The following is a 19,176-nucleotide window of genomic DNA, read 5'->3' as shown; positions in this document are numbered from 1 at the left end:
TCTGAGGGGAAGGGCCTCAGGTGGCGTAGTCGACATGTGTCAATTTAGCAAACCATTCACTTTGCCACACATAGTTGGTAAAGTATGGTCGGCCAATTTGGTGTGAATACACACGGGACATTTTCTCCCGTTGATGAGTAGCCTCATGGTACGCTCAGTGCATGAGCGTGCACACACACACACACACACACATTGGACGGGAATTGTCTTGAGAGGTGCCGGGGAAATGAAAGTTTATACGGCCACCCATCTATGTTGTGCTATTGTAACTGTGCAGTCGAACCACAACGTTGGTTGGGTTTAGTACACACACACACACACACACACACACACACACACACACACACACACACACACACACACACACACACACACACACACACACACACACACACACACACACACCTGCAGGTGTGTGTGTGTGTGTGTGTGTGTGTGTGTGTGTGTGTGTACTAAACCCAACCAACGTTGTGGTTCGACTGCACAGTTACAATAGCACAACATAGATGGGTGGCCGTATAAACTTTCATTTCCCCAGCACCTCTCAAGACAATTCCCGTCCAATGAATTAGGCTATTAAAGGCTATCGATCTGCTTCAAATCTAGATGATTTTACGAGCTCTCCCTTACTGAAATTCGCTGCGTGACGTCAGCACGAAATAGAATGCGAAATATTAAAATAATCGCATCGGACTCGGTGTATACACTTTGAGTGCGAAAATTTCGCATTTTCGCACCGCAAATTCGTGTCGTATCTGGTCTGTACTGGCCTGTACGTTTACCGTGGAGATCATAGAAAAATTCGGAAATGAAGGTAAATAACAGCACGCACGACACACGTGCATGGTGCAAATGTTAGCAACGTCTTTGTTAGTAAACATCGCCAAGGTACATGTGATCTCGAAGTGCTGTCCCAATCCCAAAATATCTATCTGAGCCCATGTGGCCTCACACACTCACTCACTTAGCACCTGAAATCAATTAAGTCTGTGAGTCCTTAGTTCCAGTGGTGCGTTACTGTATTTTGACCACTTTTTTCGGTAACGAGTAATCTAACGCGCTACTATTTCCAAACCAGTAATCAGATTAAAGTTACTTATCAAGTCAATGTGCGTTACTATTTTTGTCATTTTCATTTAGCTTTCTTCTTATCGTCACGTTTTCAGCATGAGGACAACTCATGTGTAGGCTCCACGCAGCGACACAAACGTAGCCTAAACAACAATGCAGGGAGAAGAGAGATGCGCGTTTTCTAGCCTAGATGAAAATACAGTCAGTAGACATATTTTGAGTTTGTGTCATCTACACATGACAACATTAAGGTACGTTGTACACTCTGTGTTGGCGACAAAGTGCTGTCTATCAAGACATCCCGAGTTTGCATACTTTATAGCGCCTCCCCGACGGCCGCAACGGAGAGGGAGAGGGGTGCGTGTGTGTGCCCGAGACGCATCCAAAACAGAGTGCAGCCTGACTGGGCTGTTTCGCTATATCAACCGATACGTTGTCAGTGTAGGCATGCTTTTATCTCTTTTCTCCCGAACTAAATTAATTAGTTCAATATAGGCCTATATGTTACAGTAGCGTCATGGCAGAGTCTTGCACACTGCACTATGACTTTAGCATCGCCCATGGACATTAAATGATTGCAAAAGACTTGTCGAGGTGAGTTTAACAAGTGCAATTTCATTGGCATATTCTAAAAGGCTGTAGAATGATATACAGATATTTTATTACCAGTTCCTATCTATAGTCCTTCCTTAGGCTATTTGGTATAGGCTACTGACTAGACATTATTGAACAAACATACTCATCTGATAGATAGATAGATACTGTAGATAGATAGAAGGGGAAATTCAAGCCAAGGGGAAATTCAAGAATCTGTAGGCCATTAGGCTATCTCAGTAGGTTAAAGTATTTTTAGATACCTCCCTGAAATTACTTTTTGCAGGTTGTGATGTCTTAGCCTATATATTGTAAACGTTACTGCAATAAAGTGAATATTGGCAAAACCGGTTGCCATTTTTATGTTGAGGCGGCGGGGGGCTTAGTTTAAAAAGTAACTAAGTAATGTAACTTTTAAAATCAAGCAATCAGTAAAGTAACTAAGTTACTTTTTAAAGGAGTAATTAGTAGTCAGTAATCAGATTACTTTTTCAAAGTAACTGTGGCAACACTGCTTAGTTCTAGTCTTTAGGGCTGACATTGGGATTGGGCCACTTATATGTTTGTAGGACAAAAACTAGCAGAGATTGAGATGTGTGTTTGGAACAGTTTTTCAATCCCCAGGGGATTTAGACTCCAGAGGGTTAATACCACCATCTACAGGCCGATGAGTCCTGAATGTACACATAAATCCATTTATTTTATAGCCCGCCATGGATGAAATTCCACAAAACTTGGCATACTCCCAGAGGGTGTCATGTTAATCCTACACATGACATTTGATGCAGTTTATAACATCTAATCTGAAGATAGGGGCAATTAAAGCATTATTACATTGCATTTTCAATTTTTACCATGGGGGTGCACATCACAAATGACTGGTTATAGGCTATGCTGATCCAGGCTATTGAGACCAACATACCATAAAAATGTTGTAATCCTCGGTACCACGGTTCAGGTAGTTATGTAGGAAAAACTGTAATTTTTGGGCTTCAGGCGGGGGCAGCGTGGAGGGGGAGTGACCCCCGGGGACGAATTTTTTTCATAAAAGTCTACTGGCTACATGGCCACCAAGTTTCATGTGCCCCGGTGTTACGGTGTCCCGGGAATCGTTGACCAAAAATATGACGGGGGGGAAAAAAAAAAAACTTTGACAACAATTATATGACCGCTTCATAAGTCATAATTAAATGGGTAAAGAAAATATAGAATGATTACCAGAGTAATGATTCATATGAACTAGATGCATCGCTTAGCGGTACACAATATGACCGCCGCTCAGTTCTGCACATTCTCTCCACAAAAATAAATGATGCTTGTCAACTTTCGTGTATCTCATTTTTGTGCAATTTATATGCATATATCTCCTACTCTTGCAGTTCATGTAAATGAGTGTGTGTGTGTGAGTTTGCCTTCGTGTATAAGAGTGTGTGTGTGTGTGTCTGTGTGAGTGTGTCTGTGTGTGTATGTGTGCGTGCATTGCATACATGCGTGTGTGGAATCTGTGGATGTGTGTGTGTATGTGTGCGTGCATTGCATACATGCGTGTGGAATCTGTGGATGTGTGTGGATGTGTGTGTGTGTGTGTGTGTGTGTGTGTGTACGTGTGTGTGTGAGTGTGTGTGGGTGAGTGTGTGTCATTCTTAGGCCGATGGATGTACTAAATGTACACAAATTGATTTGTTTTACAGCCCCTATGGATGAAATTCCAAAAAACGTGGCATACTCCCAGGGGATGTCAGGTTAATCATACACATAACATTTTTTGCAGTTCATAACATTTAATCTGAAGATAGGGGCGATTACAGCAATATAATATTGCATTTTCATTTCTTACCATGGGGGTGCAAATCACAAATGACTGGTTATAAGCTGAGTTGATGTGGGCTCTTGAGACCAACATACCATAAACATTTTGTCATCCTCGGTGCCACGGTTCAGGTAGTTATTTAGGAAAATCTGCATTTTTTGGGTTTCGGGGGGGCCAGTGCAGGGATGGAGTCAGTACCTTTCCGGAAATGTCAATGCTGCAGCTGGCAACGTTTTAACAACACTTTACTAACATTTCCGGAAAGGTACGGACTCGATTAAATTCATTCTGGACTCTCTATCCGACCACATAAAGACGTGGGGATACTTCGGTTTGGCTTAAGAGACCCTCTACTCACTACCACGTAAGTGTAGTGTTGTTTGGAAGAGTAGAAGAGGTATAAAAATAGCGTTTTGTAGCGGCGAAAGGACACGCCCCGGTCACTTCCAGGCTAACGAGTTTTGGCTAAAAACGGTGAGCTCGAACTTTCTCAAAATACATCCGAATGACATGATTTTGGTGTCAACTCAACGTATGAACCCCCAATAGTCCGAAAAATTTATCTAAAGTGCATTTCACTCCGGATTATCCCTTTAAACTCAAGAAGATCCTTGGACAGTGAAATAGTCACTATTACACTAATTACTAATACCTTGCTTGTTCAAAAAGGGCCACACACTAATATTTTTAGACCACCTTTAGTGGCCTTTAGCTCAAGGCAATTGGTTTGCATGCTATTTAAAAGTAAGGTTAACTAACTAACTGTGCAGCACAAACTTCAGCAATTCAAATAGTTTACTTGATTTAAATGATGTGTTTACTTTTTCACCTCAACATAAAATGACACCCATTTTAAAAAAGTAATCTCAAAATCTATAAAATCAACCAAAAGACAAAAAACACATTAAGTAAGGATAGTTGATTTGCATTGTGTGAAGAGAGGATGTGGGGACAACTGAAAGTCACGTTCTCATCAGACACACAGTTCTCAAAGCTCCACACTTTTGCGAAGCTTTTCGTTTTGAACTGCATGAAGAGACTAACAGAACGAAACTAGCACATTTTGGAGGGGAATCGTGTGCATTATTATGTGGAATATGTGAAATATAGTCGCCATGTCTTTGACAGTTAAATATATAGATAGATGATATGAGTGTGTTAGTCCTATGTGTATTATTCATTGGTACAAAAGTGTTGCTGTTCTTAAATCTACAAGTCTGGAAAAGACGGGACGTCAAATTCCTCCAAACAGGTAATAATATTTACTTTGAGGAGAATGGGTTTAAGTTACTGTATACAGCTTTTTAATGAAGCTGACTTCTAACCATGGAGAAACAATAAAGTTAAATTAACGCATACAACACAAGATTGAGATGGCGTTTTGTTTTCATTAGTTGAAACCTTACAGATGTGATTCATTTAGACAACAAAATGTGGCATGCAAATGTGGTCTTGCTGCTTATGCTATGTCTTTTAAAAATATGAGCTTTGACAGAGGTTGGGTGTGGCTGCTTGTTGGGTGCGGAGTGTTTTTACTATGTGAAATGACAATTTCAGGAAATGTCTCAAAAGATGCACATGAGGATCTAGATCTTGTTGGCGAAGTATGACTTCCTGACTACAAAGAATTGATGGTTTTAGTTTAATTTGCTACTTAACGGCTTATGGCAATTTGTTTCATTGCAGTTAGTGAACTTGTGCCTCTGTGAAAAGAAAATGAGTGTCCCCATTGTGCTGCTTCTTCTGGTCTACACACTTCAAACAGGTGACCTATTTTTCTCTTGGCTGCTATATTTGCTACAGTTTACACACATGCTGTGCCGGTATGTCTATGGGCTGTTTCCCCTATTCCTTTCAGATTGTTGTTTTATTTCTTAATCATTTATCTTGAGCTGACCACATGTCCATAAAATGTTCCTGGCCATAGGGCTTCTGCTACCAGGCTTCTCTTAGATATAAATGTAAATCAGGCTTCTTGGGAAGGAATTTGGTCTATGCATTTATCCCATCCGTGAACTAATGAACACACACACCACACAGACACTAACCCGGAGCGGTGAGCTGTGTTCATTCAGCGGTGCACGGGGAGCAGTGAGCAGTGGTCGAGAATCAAAGCGGCAACCCTTCGGTTACAAGCCCGAAGCTTTAACCAGTTTACTGTACGCCACGGCTGCCCTAGATAACTGCATAGCCTACACATAACCATGCGATAATTTTAGATTTGTCTGCCTCACTTCATACGGTCATTCCATGTTAAATCAACAGATTTGAGAAAACTATCTTGGATTTGCTTCATACTTTAGGTCAATAATGTTATTATACCCAGCAACCACTTCACAAAAATTTAAGCTTGTATCTGGGATGTGGCCTTCCTCCTCACACAATGCGGCCCGTGGATCAGTTTTCAAATGTCATTAAAATGTTGGTTTTGTTTTACTAGGCCTACATCTGAACCAGATCCTTATTGTAATGATACGGTCCACCGATAGGGGTGATTGCTTTACTGTAAGTCGAGCTCTCTTCTCTACAGCCAGCAAGGAAGAGATATGAGCGGTTTATAAAGAAAACTCAGTCAATTCACCTTTCAAACAATTTCTGTATTTTTGACCGGAAAATACACAATGGTTATGGAAATCATCTTCCTCACCAGCAGAAAATAATGCTTTAGTAAGTCATATCCTCTACACATAAATGGACACGCTAATGATTTGTCATTCTACACTGTAGGCTAAAATCTAATACGGTAGCTATTCTTACTTAAAATGTTTAGTCAGTATATCTCCGCTTTTGTGTTCATTATGCTGATTTTCCCTTTTGAGATTACTATCTTAAAGCAGAACTATGCAAGATTTGTTAGCTTAATTTGCTTTAACTAATCAGCGTCGTAGTCATTGGAATGGTTATTTGACTTATTTTGAAACAGGCGACGAAATCACCAATCCTGTTCCCTTTCAAATGAGTGTAGTTTAATATTGCAGTGGAAAAGTGAACACAATCAGAACCCTCTTTGGTATGGTGTTTCCTGTAGGCAAAATAGCCTATTTTGCCTTGTTGTAATAAAATGAGGCATCCCTTAAATAAGTAAATACCACTTTAAGAACTGGAATAGAATAGAATAGAATAGAATATATACTTTTTTGATCCCGTGAGGGAAATTCAGTTCTCTGCATTTAACCCAATTTAACCGAATTAGTGAACACACAGCACAGCACACAGTGAACACACAGTGAGGTGAATCACACAACCCAGAGCAGTGAGCTGCCTGCCCAACCAGCGGCGCTCGGGGAGCAGTGAGGGGTTAGGTGCCTTGCTCAAGGGCACTTCAGCCGTGGTGGACTGGTCGGGGATCGACCGGCAACCCTCCGGTTACAAGCCCGATGCGCTAACCAGTACACCACGGCTGCCCCAACAACTCAATACTAACCAATGGAAATGCAAAATAATGGTCACGTGTTTCAGTTCACGATTTTAATGAATGACTCTCAATCAGGGGGTCAGGATTTGACTGATTAGCTTCGCCGATTAGCAAAGCACTTCCTCGTCGCCATTTCCAGAAATACATCATGTCCGGTGCCGTTTTCCCTGCGTTTTCCTCATGCTGATTGGTGGCTGTTCCACTCTCAGCTTATGCAAGAGCTTAGTGTGGGCACGAGCTCTCCTTCTGTAGGCTACCTTACGTCAATCGGTAACCTGGCACTTAATTGGCTAAGTAAAACGGTACCGGAAACAAGCCCCTTGAAACGCCATGTGGAAGCCTGAAAAAAACTTTCAATTTTGGCAATTTTCACTAGCCTAGCATTCTTCACTTTCTCCAGTTCTTATAATACCTCCATGCTCTCAATCACAGTACACGGCATATGTATCACATCCGCTTAACATAACAAGGCCACTAGGTGTCGCTCTGTGCTCAACTCAACATCCATAACATCTTCTTTCCTTTAGATTAATGTTCTGTTATCAAACACTTCAAACAATTCACTTTTCAATAACCATTGCAGGCTGTATAACATTACTGTAATAACATAACTCTATATCAATAACTCATTGTTATTATAGTATCACATTTGAACATGTCTAGCATTTACAGTCCAAAAAGAAAATCTAGTGAGGTTTCGTCCTGTGTATGCTGCCACTGTCTGTGTGTGTGTGTGTGTGTGTGTGTGTGTCTGTCTGTGTGTGTGTGTGTGTGTTTGTGTGTGGGCATTAGGGCAGCGATCCGCCTACACCCTAGTCGAGCCCATGTTCTCATGTCTCGTACATGTTAGTGCATGAGTTCCATCAAAGTCACCAGTTCAGTCTTTGAGGTGGGCGTGAGAGGCGGGCACTGCGTGTGGAGATTGTTGTCATGGTCTCGTTCTGCGTCCGACTCTGTATCGCCACACCCAACCACCAGGATGTCATCGGCTATTGGTTCAACGCCAATCAGGCCTGCTAGCAGTTCATGCTGTTTGCGTTGGTAGAGTTCTGGTGCTACAGAGACACCGAGAGGGAGTTTGAGCCACCTCATGCGGCCCCAGGGTGTCCAGAAGGTCGTCAGACGACTGCTGTTTTCATCAAGCTTGCAATCTAGAAAAGCGTCACGAGCATCCACCAGTGTGAAGAGACGTGCCTTGGGTAGCTTGTACAACACATCCTTCAACGTTGGCATGTGACAGTGAGACCTCAGCAATGCTCGGTTAAAGGGTTTAGGGTCTGGTTTTGCGACAGTCACCAAGTTACTTATCCATGCCGTGGGCTCGCTCACTGGTGTGATATTGCCTGCTCTGATGTGCCTATCTAGCTCGTCCTTGACCTTCTCCCTCAACGCCACTGGAACATTTCAAGGTGCACATTGGATCCAGCTCAAAATGTATCTCACCTGGGACTGACTCAATTGGGTCCATGAAGACATCCGTGTAGGCAGTCAGCAGCTGCTCTTTAGTGAGGGGCGCAAACCGATCTGCCTCTAGTTTGTGCAGCTCCTCAGGAATTGTGAGTGTCATTAGGCCCAGACGCTCGCATGTGGCCCCAGAGAGGAGAGGCTCCTGCTGAGTTTCCACTACCTCAAAGACCAGGGGTGCGTTTCCCGATAACGACCGATAGACACTCTTACGAGGGTTTTCTACGATTCATCTTAAGATCGATCGTTAGGATTTGCCGACTGTTTCCCGAACATGCTCGTAGCGTGAACGTGCGTGCACTGATCTTACGATGCTCTTAAGGGGAGCTGTCCACAAGAAAAGTTCTGAAATATCCCCTAATTTGATTGATGGTGATGTCAGGTGACTGCACGTCACAGCCTACCGTCTGAACTTCGGATCTATACATTAATTCACATCAATACGAGAATAGAAAACCTTTGACATCTGCATGTAAGCATTCCAAGTAGCCTAGGCCATATACCACACACAGGCATACATACTTTTTATTATTTAACATTAGAGTGTTGCCCCGTTTTTATGTTTGTTAGACAGGATATGTAACATATTAGGCTTCGGCTAGCTTACTTACGTTACGATGGTTTCGGGAAACAGTCGGCAAACCTTAAGACGGTCGTAAGAGGGACTTTACGATCATCGTAGGCTTACGATGCTTTCGGGAAACGTACCCCAGGCCATGCTTTTTTCCTCTGATGACACATTTTGTGTGGAATCTCCCCTGTGACAGGATAGTTTCCCCAGAATATAGTTTCAGTTTGGTTGTGCTTGGTTGTAGTAGTTTCTTTTGGTCCTCACTCAATATCACGTTGTGCATATAAATGTGGCGGCACTCGTTACCCATTAGCCGTCTTAGCGAAGTTGCCTGCACTTCCTCCGTCTTCTCATTCAGGCCCGCCGCTAACACATAGTCCTCAAATTCCGCACAGAAAACTTTCCAGTTCATCGCCAGGGCCCGTATTCACAAAGTATTTTATCTAACCACTAAGAGTACTCCTAAATCGCGCTAGAAGATTTTAGCTAGGAGTTTTCCCTTAAAAGTTTTTCACAAAGCCTTTCAGAACTACTTTTAGTAAGGAGAAACGCCCACTCCTAAACTAAAAGTGAGTCTTCGTTGCTATGGTTGACGTCATTACTCATGCACGAGCTTGATGAAAGTGACCACCTTGATTGGCTGGTGATTATAACGCGGGAATGATGGCAAAAACCTCCCCTACGATGACGAGTTGAGTGACAGGTGTCAGGTCTTAGCTGGTGAGAATGCGTGCGCTATGTCGGACTGTGAAGGATGGAAGATGATGAATAAATGGGTAAATTAATAAAGAGTAGGCTAAAGCAAATAGCCTAGGAGCATAATGAAACACGGACTGGAACAGTAGCCTATATTTGCAACATGGTTTAAATGAATCTGTATGAAAGCATGAAGCCTACATTCGCGAAGAGGATAAACAATTTAATTTAATTTAGCCCTACAACGACACGTTACATTTAGTTTACATGCAGTGGTGTTTTTTTGATTGTCGGTGGCGTTATTGCATCTCTTAGTTGCAATGCACAATGATTCCCTTGCATGACAGCTCCTGTAACCGCACGGTCATTTCACTACATCGCGACGTGAAATGCCACTAAAAGCGGTTTGTGAATAGGTCTTACTGAGTTAGGAGTCCTCTCGACTTCTTTTAAGCTGTCCTAGACTTAGGAGCTACTTTTAGGCTTAAAATGCTTTGTGAATTACTTTTAGTGAGAAAAATTAGGAGTCCTAAAGTTAGGAGTGACACGCCCATTATTTGTAGGAGTTTCTCCTAAATTTGCCAGTCAGGAGCTACTTTTAGCCCTAAAATTCTTTGTGAATACGGGCCCAGATCACCGGACATCTGCATGCCTTCTGATGCCAGAATCATACAGTATTGTGCAGCATGTTATTTTCACCATGTTTCAGTTCACAATTTTAATGAATGACTCTCAATCACAGTACACGGCATATATGTATCACATCCGCTTAACATAACAAGGCCACTAGGTGTCGCTCTGTGTTCAACTCAACATCCATAACAACATGCCTCACAGGCTGCTAGTTTGACACTTCTTTCAGCACATGCACACGTTTGGCTGGGTGTCATATTTTCACCCTAGAAAAGTGTGAATTTAACTAATTTCCCTCCAGTTTGCACCCTTCAAAAAATTGGCAGCCTTCATTGACAAGCATAGATGTATTTTCAATCATTTTTATGTATATAAAATAATGTATATTTTAGAAAATAGCAAAAATCTGTATGTTGCCCACAGGCAACATTGAACCGTAATGGAATCACAGTAGGCCATACTTAGTCAAATTGAGGGGTTGGAGGGTGTATTTTACTCATTGTGGTGCTTTTTTCTACTTGTAATTTCAACTAGATGTACCGCAAAGCGAAACACAATATGACCGCCGCTCAGTCCTGCACATTCTCTCTGCAAATATCAATCACGCTTTTGTTTCCATCGCCTACTCCATCCCCTACTGCAACTTTTATGTATGTAAATGAGTGTGTTCATTGTGTGCGCTTGCTTTTGTGTATGAGTGCTTCTCTGTCTATGTGTGTGTCTGCTTGTGTGTGTGTTTTATGTGTCTCTGTGTATATGTTCACTGTGTTCTCTGCCGTCACTGTCACTCCAATATCAGATAACACACACACACACACACACACACACATGCGTGCGCGTGCACACACACACACATACACAGGCACACACTCACACACACAAACACACACTCGCACACACACACACACAAACACACACACACACAGGCACACACACAGAGAGAGAGAGAAAGAGAGAACACACAGAATACACACAGATAACACAGAACACACACAGACACAGAGAGAGAGAGAAAGATAGAGAACACACACAGAATACACACAGAACATGCACATACACACATATACACACACATGCAACCACACAGATGGGCACACAGAAACGCACCCACACACACAGGCTATAGTACATCACACACACACTCACTTCTCAGCTCCGGTGGTCTCACAAAACGTACTCAAAAATGTGTGTGTGTGTGTGTAAGGGTGTATGTGTGCATGCGTGTGGGCGTGTTTGTGCATGTGTTTGTGTAATGTTTTATGTACATGTGTGTATGTAGTGATGCGTGTGTGTGTGTAGGTATGCGTCTGTGTGTGTGTGTATTTATGTTTGTGTGTGTGTGTGTATTTATGTTTGTGTGTGTGTGTGTGTGTGTGTGTGTTCCCGCATGTTTGTTGCACCCAGCCACCTTTGGCCTTGGCTTTCTTCGGCGTTGGTTGATGTGGAGAGGAGGGGGAAACTGGATCGGATGAGGACCTGAAAAACCGGAACAGCTCCTCATGGGACATCTCTGATGGGGGGGGGAAATCCCACGATGGAAGAGGTCCTCCAGGATCTTAGGCACGGGCCAGTCGGCGACCGTTGGTTGTTTGAGCGCCAGCCGCTGGCTGCGGCGAGCCCGGACTGGGGAATCTTCCGGGTTAGGCGATGAGCCTGCGATCAAAAGTGGCGACATTTGATTGTCTTCTGACTCCCCGGCGGAGGCGGAATCGTCGGTCTCCCGGATTACAGACATTGGTATGGAGACGAATACACTTACAATGAGAGAAAAGCAAATAAGTGGCATCATAGCGCAAGAGCTGAGTGAATCTGGCAGTGGAGACCGCTGAGAATTTAAACTAGCGCAGACGTATAGGAGCAAAGATGATTGGTTAGGTTGCGTCACTCCAATTTTCCTGTATGAACTTGGTCATTTGTGAAGAAGTCTTGGCCTGCATTCTTACACCCAGTGATTGCAAATCCTCAAACCAGCAACACTCCAGTACAAGTAGCTACAAACAATGTTGTTCTCATTCACAGCTGGGTCTCCTCGGTCCTTTGTGGGACAAACTGGAGGATCTGTCACTCTAGAGTTCCAACAACACCAGCAACTGGAGGGGAATAATATAGATTTCGTCCAGTGGTACTTTGGCAAAGAGAAAATTATTAAATATATGCCTCACAAAGACACTCTTACAGTATTCACCCATGAAGGCAGACTGGAGTTTAATAAGAAGACCTTATCTCTGGAGCTGAAGAACCTGCAGACGAGTGACACTGGACTCTACAAAGTAGAGATCAGTGCTGAAAAAGCAGATGTTCAGTCTGAGTTCAGACTCTTAGTTCTGGGTGAGCATTATGGATTTATCAAATTAATTATACTGGTTATGTTTTCATATATCAGATTAAAGTATACTTTTACTTTGGGTTAAGCATGCATGTTTATCCATCAAACACACGGGCACATGCTTACACACTTTTGGAAACATCAGTAGGAGAAATGCAGATGGACTTCCTTTCCCAAACATGAAATTGAAGTGTGTGTGTTTGTGTGTTTGTTTGTTTGTGTTTCAGATCCAGTGGAGGCCCCTATTCTGTCTGTCCATAACCAATCATGTGACTACTCTAATGTGACTGTGACCTGCAGAGGTCATAACCTCTCTCTGAACTCCATCTGTAACAACACCATCTGCTCTCCAGAGAGAAAAGCCTCCACTGACTTCACCCTCTCACTCTCTGTTAAAGATAATAGTATCACATGTACACATAGTAGAAACCTTGCTGGCTTTAAAACAGCTAAAATGGAGCTCAGCATGCAGTGTCATTTGTCTTCAGGTAAAAATACACATTGATTGTTTCATTGTCATTCTATCCTCACCTTTTTAATGAGGGCCTCCTAACCTGTAATATGTAATCAACTGAAGACTTTCACAAGCAGTACTAGAGAGGGGGATTTCTTTTTCCCACTAGCCTTACTATGCTTAAAGCGAAAAGTTTAAAATGGCAATTTTTCAACAGCTGATGCTGACTGTACAGTACTATCAGGGTCAACCCATGTCAAATCAACAAAATGCCTCTTGTCATCTTGGATTCCATAGTTATAAAACATGTGAAGGTTACAATCACTTTTGAACTGCACTTCATCCCCTTTTAGTGTCCCTGCACTCTTAGCTACTCTCATCTCCCTTCTCCCTACGTGAAGTTCATGTATCTAGAGAAAACGCTGCATGCTTACTTCTCTAACCAATATTTTATTTACCATTGCAGAGGTTTCAAACAACGTTGTGGTTTAAAGTGCGTAAGCTAGTTCAGTCCGTCACCTCTGGAAACTTTGGTAGCCGCCAGAGTGAGAGTTTTAAAAATAGATAGCCCTCATTGACCCAGCAAATTGTTTGTGGCTATCAGAAGCCTCTACCTCTTTACCTCTGTTCTCATTGAATGGGCGGAGAGAATGGAAATGTCATATTTGCATCAACTCCTTGTTTTTAACACAACTTAGAGTAAATGTCTACATTTTCTTCGCAGACAAAAATAGAGCTTTGCAGTTGAGCATATCTGTATGCTTATCCGTCTTTGTCCCGGTGGTGTCTATTATGCTACTGATAAATGTCTTATGAAAAGGTAAACGATGACAAGAGGTATGATGATGACTTCTCTAACTTTTTTTACATTTACTGTTACTTATAAGTCACTTACAAAGTTATACAGTATGCTACTCTGCATATGCATAAATGCATTCTGTTTTGACGGTGTACATGAAATAATAATAATAAAAAAATGTTTATTGACAGTAATATAGTAATAACTAAGGTTACCACCTTAAAAACTTGCCGAGTGTAGAGGTCTGATGTCAAATCATGATTTAAAGAAACTCATTCAAAGATTTATTTCCAGCAGGGTTGATTGCTGCCATGGGCCTTTCACAGGCCTTCATAAACAGACAGATGTATAACATGCTGAGCAGGCAACGAGAAGTGAAATATTACTCCAGTATTTCCCTGCTCTGACTTCCAATGAGTCACCCAATTGAATCTGAAGTACTGCTTGTTCATAAATCATCCCTCTGTCATACTTCAGCAGCGCACACCAGTGGGGTGTCCTATGAAGCAAGTTAGACAAATCTAGGTTATCTAGACATATCGAGGCTGCACAAAGCCTTGACTCGGGTATTAAGTTAAGTGATCCTACGACAGCAGGTATGTGATAAATTTGTCAAACTAGGCTTTCAGCTCAGATCTGTGCGCGTTCTCGTGGTTGGGGTGATTTTGACCAATCGGGAAACGTGGAGACGCACAAGACAGCCTAGGTTTAAAAACGATTACTTCCGCATTTATGAGCGGTAGCGAAATCTAGGGTGGTCTTTTTTAGTGTCTAACCTATAACATCAGAAAGTCGATGGTCATCAGATATTGTATGGCATGCATGTCCATAGTAGTGACATATTTGCACGCACAACATACTTAAAAGCGCCTTCGAGATTCAAAATGTTTGCAGAGGCGGGGCCTAACCTGTTCAAAGTATGACAGATTAGCACACGTGAGATAACTTCGTTGTTCAAGATAATGGATTGGTTAGAATTGGTCAGAGGGCGGTGATATTTCACGATTTGAGCTATAACTAAGCACATAACCCGCTCCCGAGCAGGTTTGGTTGCGAGCATAAGGTACCATGGTGATACAGCGACGCTAAAACAAATCCACTTTCGTATGACAGCATACCCTGGTTTTGAGCGCAACATACCTCGCTAAGCCACTAATCGCGCTTCGTAGGACACCCCACTGACCTCTCAGGTCTCAACATAATTTGTTTTTTTGGGGCAAACTTCCAAATTACATAAAAATTCCCCAGCTGTTCCCTGTTTCAAAATCTAGACTTAGATGCTTTTTACCACATACTCAAATGCACCTCCTGAGAATCATTTTTTATTATTTTGTGTATACTTCTGTTTACACTTATTTACTAGTCTTTGTCTTTTATGTAAAGTAACTTGATTTTTGCCCCTTTGTATGAAATGCCCTATATCAATAAACATGCCTTGCCTTGTCTACACATTTATTTGACAAGTATCAAAATAAGTCTTCCCGAGGAAATCCAAACGTCTGCTCATGTCCAATTTTCAGATATCAACATCATACTCTGAAAAAAGATGTCTCATATCATACACACACACACACACACACACACACACACGTCATTTGTCAGATCGTGTCAGTAAATCTTGTTTGACCCCAGTTTGTAAGCAACTCTTATTGTTTTCTTGTTCCTGCTAGCTTTTCTGATTACCAACCCTGCTTGTGACCTGGATATTGTGTATTGTTTTCTGGATTGGACTGATTGCAAAATAAACCTGCTCTTTGAAACACCCACCACTTTTCTGCATTTGGTTACCACCCAATACCTGACAGCTTCTCTGTATTTATTTAGTATCATCATAACAGAAGGACTGAATGACTTAAAGCACCGTTTTTTCATATTAAACTACGTTATTCCCCTAATTAAGGCGAGTTGATACATACCTCTCACATTTCAATGCGTGCACTTTGATAGCACTTAGCTAGCCCAATGCATTCATTAGGATCCAAACAGAGATGAAGTTAGAAGCGACCAAACACCTCCATGTTTTCCCTATTAAAATACAGTTACACGAGTAGTCACACGACCAAGTATGGTGAGACAAAATAAAACGTGGTGCATTTCTAAGCAGGTAAGAGGGATAACTATATTGTGTGGCGCAGTAATATCCTCTCTCTTGCACGTTCAGTTTCACTTTGGAGTGAAGATATTACTGCGCAGAGTCTAAGTGCTCCCAATATTATTCCGCCACACGATAGTTATCCCTTTTACCTGCTTAGAAATGCACATGGAAAACATGGAGGTGTTTGGTCGCTTCTAACTTCATCTCTGTTTGGATCCTAATGAATGCATTGGGCTAGCTAAGTGCTATCAAAGTTGCGCCGCGCGCCAGAGCCAGTGAGTGCACACATTGAAACGTGAGAGGTATGTATCAACTCGTCTTAATTAAGCGAATAACGTAGTTTTAATATGAAAAACCGGTGAAGGGTTCCTTTAAAATGGATAGGGTTAGAATGATGAAAGCCTGATTTGATTTTCTTTTTTTTTTTAGATTTATTTTTTTTGGGCTTTTTATGCCTTTATTTGGACAGGACAGTAGAGAGAATGACAGGAAGTGAGTGGGATAGAGAGTCGGGGTGGGATCTGGAAAGGACCACGGGGCGGGAATCGAACCCGGGTCGCCAGCGTACGGTGCAGGTGCCCCAGCCAGTTGCGCCACTGCCGGGGCCCTGATTTGATTTTCTAAGGGGTGCATTATACCGCTGGCCCATGTTCCACCCATAGGGACTTCAATATCTTCAGACAGCCTTTAGATTACTCTAATAATGTACTCATTACATTCATCTACAGCAGGACAAAGGGTTCTCTAATCCTGGCAGGGCCCACTGAAGATATGCAGTAAATACATACAGTATGAGTCTGTGAACATGTAACAGGCAGAGGCTGTGCTGTAGCAAAGATCATCAAAAAACACCATGGGTCAATTGCTCTGTTGCTAGTGTGGAGTTTAACACGGTTTTAAACTCCAACTCCCAACTCCAACTCATTTACTCTATAAATCCTTGTTTTCTAATCATTTATTATAAAATACAATGGTTAACATTAAAATTCTGGTAAAAGCTTCTGTTTTGGAAATGTTCGATAGTTGCACTCCATACCCACACCCCAACCTACAAAATGGCTGCATAGCACAGATGCAATCTTTCCTAAACTTTTGTTTGTAAATACGTTAAACTCGCCGAGGTCAGTAATGTTCACTGACAAAAATTGCCACAATGTGTTTGTAATTCTCAGCCCTACTTTTTTTATCCATACACCCAATTGAAGTAATGATGGAAGTCACACATTGCAAACATTTTTGTGTCAGCGTATCAGTGAACATGACTGACCACTCAAAGAAATTCCTCCTCTTTACAAACAAAAGTTTAATGTGTTGCAACAGGTGACAGGTTGCAACTTTGCACCTCTGCACCTACTCTGTAGGTGGGAGAGGGATAAACTCCCCCTGACTTCTGAATTTAGTTGTGCGGCGAGTTTTAGGAGTCCTTCTGGTTGTCCCATTCAGTATTTAGAGTGGACTACAGTATATAATTGTACTAGATATGTACTACTAGTATGGACTCTAGAAAGAATTGTGTCTTTTTTTCTGTCATTGCAGCTTGCAACTGATATCGTCTGAAGGCGTAAAGCGAAGAGTGTCTGAAGCAAGGCACAACTCGTCAGCCTAGTGTTGTCGCACTTGGTGAAACCCTCCTTTAAGCCAAGAGAGTTTTTGTTCTGGTGGAAGATACGTTATACGAACTTGAGTCTCTGATCAAAGCAATGGACATTTGTTTCAAGTCCTTTATCTTCAATGTTGAGTACCCCGCAGCTGCACAAAATCCACAGACTTTTATTCAGCATGGTGTTTTCAACATTACTACACCCCATGACAAAGTTTCGCCAAGAGTCAGAGAACTGCTTGCAATTGTGAAGTTAGGTAATGGACATTTCTGGTAGCTGCCATATTCTGTCAATTGTTTTAATTGAATAATTGTACGCATTTGTTGTGAATGGGAATTTGCATTGACAGTTTCTCATTTAATTTTGGTGTGTGTACAGTAGGACGACTTTTGGGAAACAGTCATAACTTAGATGATGGTTAGTTGAACGATGCATCGTACCATATACTGTAAATAAAAAGCTAACCTCCATAGTTGTACGGGAAGTATGAACCCCAGGTGGTTCTTGGTTAAAATATAATGTAGGTCATTGTTTTGGACCAAACCATTTGCTAATAAATTTAAATAAAAACATAAAAAACATGTCTTGAATTGCTGACTGTACCTTTAAAACTTTTATTAAATTTTTTATTAGCATTTGCATGTTGTTCAAACATATCATAACTAAAAAAACAGACAGGCAGGTGGTTTAAAAAATGATCAAAATATTAAATATTAAAATATTATCAAACAAAACAAAACGGCGATGCAATCTGCTGAAGCTGATTGTGGTGATGCACCTAGCTGTTGATGGGCTTTACTGAACACTGCAACACACACACACACACACACACACACACACACACACACACACACATTGGGCACATACCTTCCTCATATGATGAGGCACAATTAGGTCAATTATATATTAAAACTAGCCTTGCTAATTGTCACCTGACTAGAACTGATACTTGACTGCATGAAAATAGCACTCACTGATGCACTAAAACTTGTCAGCCAAATGTAATGTAATGCAATGTATTACTATATATTGATATCAATTATTAAAATGATTTCCCCCACAATATGCTGGTGAAAGATTTACAAATTCAAGCATATCTGTATTTGCAGAAATGATTATAAAACTAGAAAAGCACTCAGAGAGCGCAGACCTCCGCCTGCATTGTTCTTCCTAGGTTGTCATACATTTGAACATAAACTATTCAGATCGCCACCACGTGGCCATACCATGCCATTACAGTACTAGTCTAAATACATAAACGCCCCCGGAATCCCGATGGAATTACAGATCACTCCCAATGTAACCATTTCTTCCTTGTCATGTCCGACCTTCCCTGAAAATTTCATCGAAATCCATTGATTACTTTTTGAGTTATCTTGCTAACAATTAGACAGACAAACAAACACCAGTCCCCGATGAAAACATATACCTCCTTGGCGGAGGTAATAATGTACAATAAATTAGGCCTACCAATTGGTATAAATGATAAACTAAAGTATAAATTGTTAGAAATAGAAATGCTAAAATTTAAATAAACATGATATACCATACAATACAATCAGCAAATTATGTACAGGCTAATTTAGCCATGAACAGATGTAATGTGCGCAGACATGGTAAGGGTATGGGGCAGTGTTAAGCGAATTG

At 41.6% G+C, this 19,176-nt stretch overlaps 1 protein-coding gene across 4 annotated transcripts; it reads left to right on the top strand.

The window, feature by feature from the left end:
• The first annotated feature begins 4,491 nt into the window (after window positions 1-4,491).
• LOC134063507 (SLAM family member 6-like) lies at window positions 4,492-18,019 on the top strand. Of its 4 annotated transcripts, XM_062519039.1 has the most exons (6): window positions 4,989-5,079; window positions 5,162-5,240; window positions 12,274-12,582; window positions 12,808-13,068; window positions 13,759-13,871; window positions 14,128-17,336. In XM_062519039.1, the coding sequence occupies exons 1-5, from the start codon at window positions 5,020-5,022 to the stop codon at window positions 13,848-13,850; spliced, it is 801 nt and encodes a 266-aa protein (XP_062375023.1). In that variant the 5' UTR covers window positions 4,989-5,019; the 3' UTR covers window positions 13,851-13,871; window positions 14,128-17,336. The 4 variants fall into 4 exon arrangements, with proteins under 4 accessions (XP_062375042.1, XP_062375023.1, XP_062375032.1 ...); XM_062519058.1 differs by lacking the exon at window positions 4,989-5,079 and adding an exon at window positions 4,492-4,727 and having other exon boundaries at window positions 13,759-17,336; XM_062519048.1 differs by lacking the exons at window positions 13,759-13,871; window positions 14,128-17,336 and adding an exon at window positions 17,465-18,019.
• The last annotated feature ends 1,157 nt before the right edge of the window (window positions 18,020-19,176 follow it).

Source organism: Sardina pilchardus, chromosome 2 (assembly GCF_963854185.1).
Source record: "Sardina pilchardus chromosome 2, fSarPil1.1, whole genome shotgun sequence".
In the NCBI taxonomy this organism is placed as follows: domain Eukaryota; kingdom Metazoa; phylum Chordata; class Actinopteri; order Clupeiformes; family Clupeidae; genus Sardina; species Sardina pilchardus.
This window is presented reverse-complemented; position numbering and strand designations above follow the sequence as displayed.

Coding starts and splice junctions, on each gene's coding strand:
- LOC134063507 (XM_062519039.1), top strand. CDS start 5,020: ATGACAATTTCAGGAAATGTCTCAAAAGATGCACATGAGGATCTAGAT. Junction 5,241..12,273: donor GGTCTACACACTTCAAACAG/GTGACCTATTTT, acceptor TCTCATTCACAG/CTGGGTCTCCTCGGTCCTTT. Junction 12,583..12,807: donor GTTCAGACTCTTAGTTCTGG/GTGAGCATTATG, acceptor TTTGTGTTTCAG/ATCCAGTGGAGGCCCCTATT.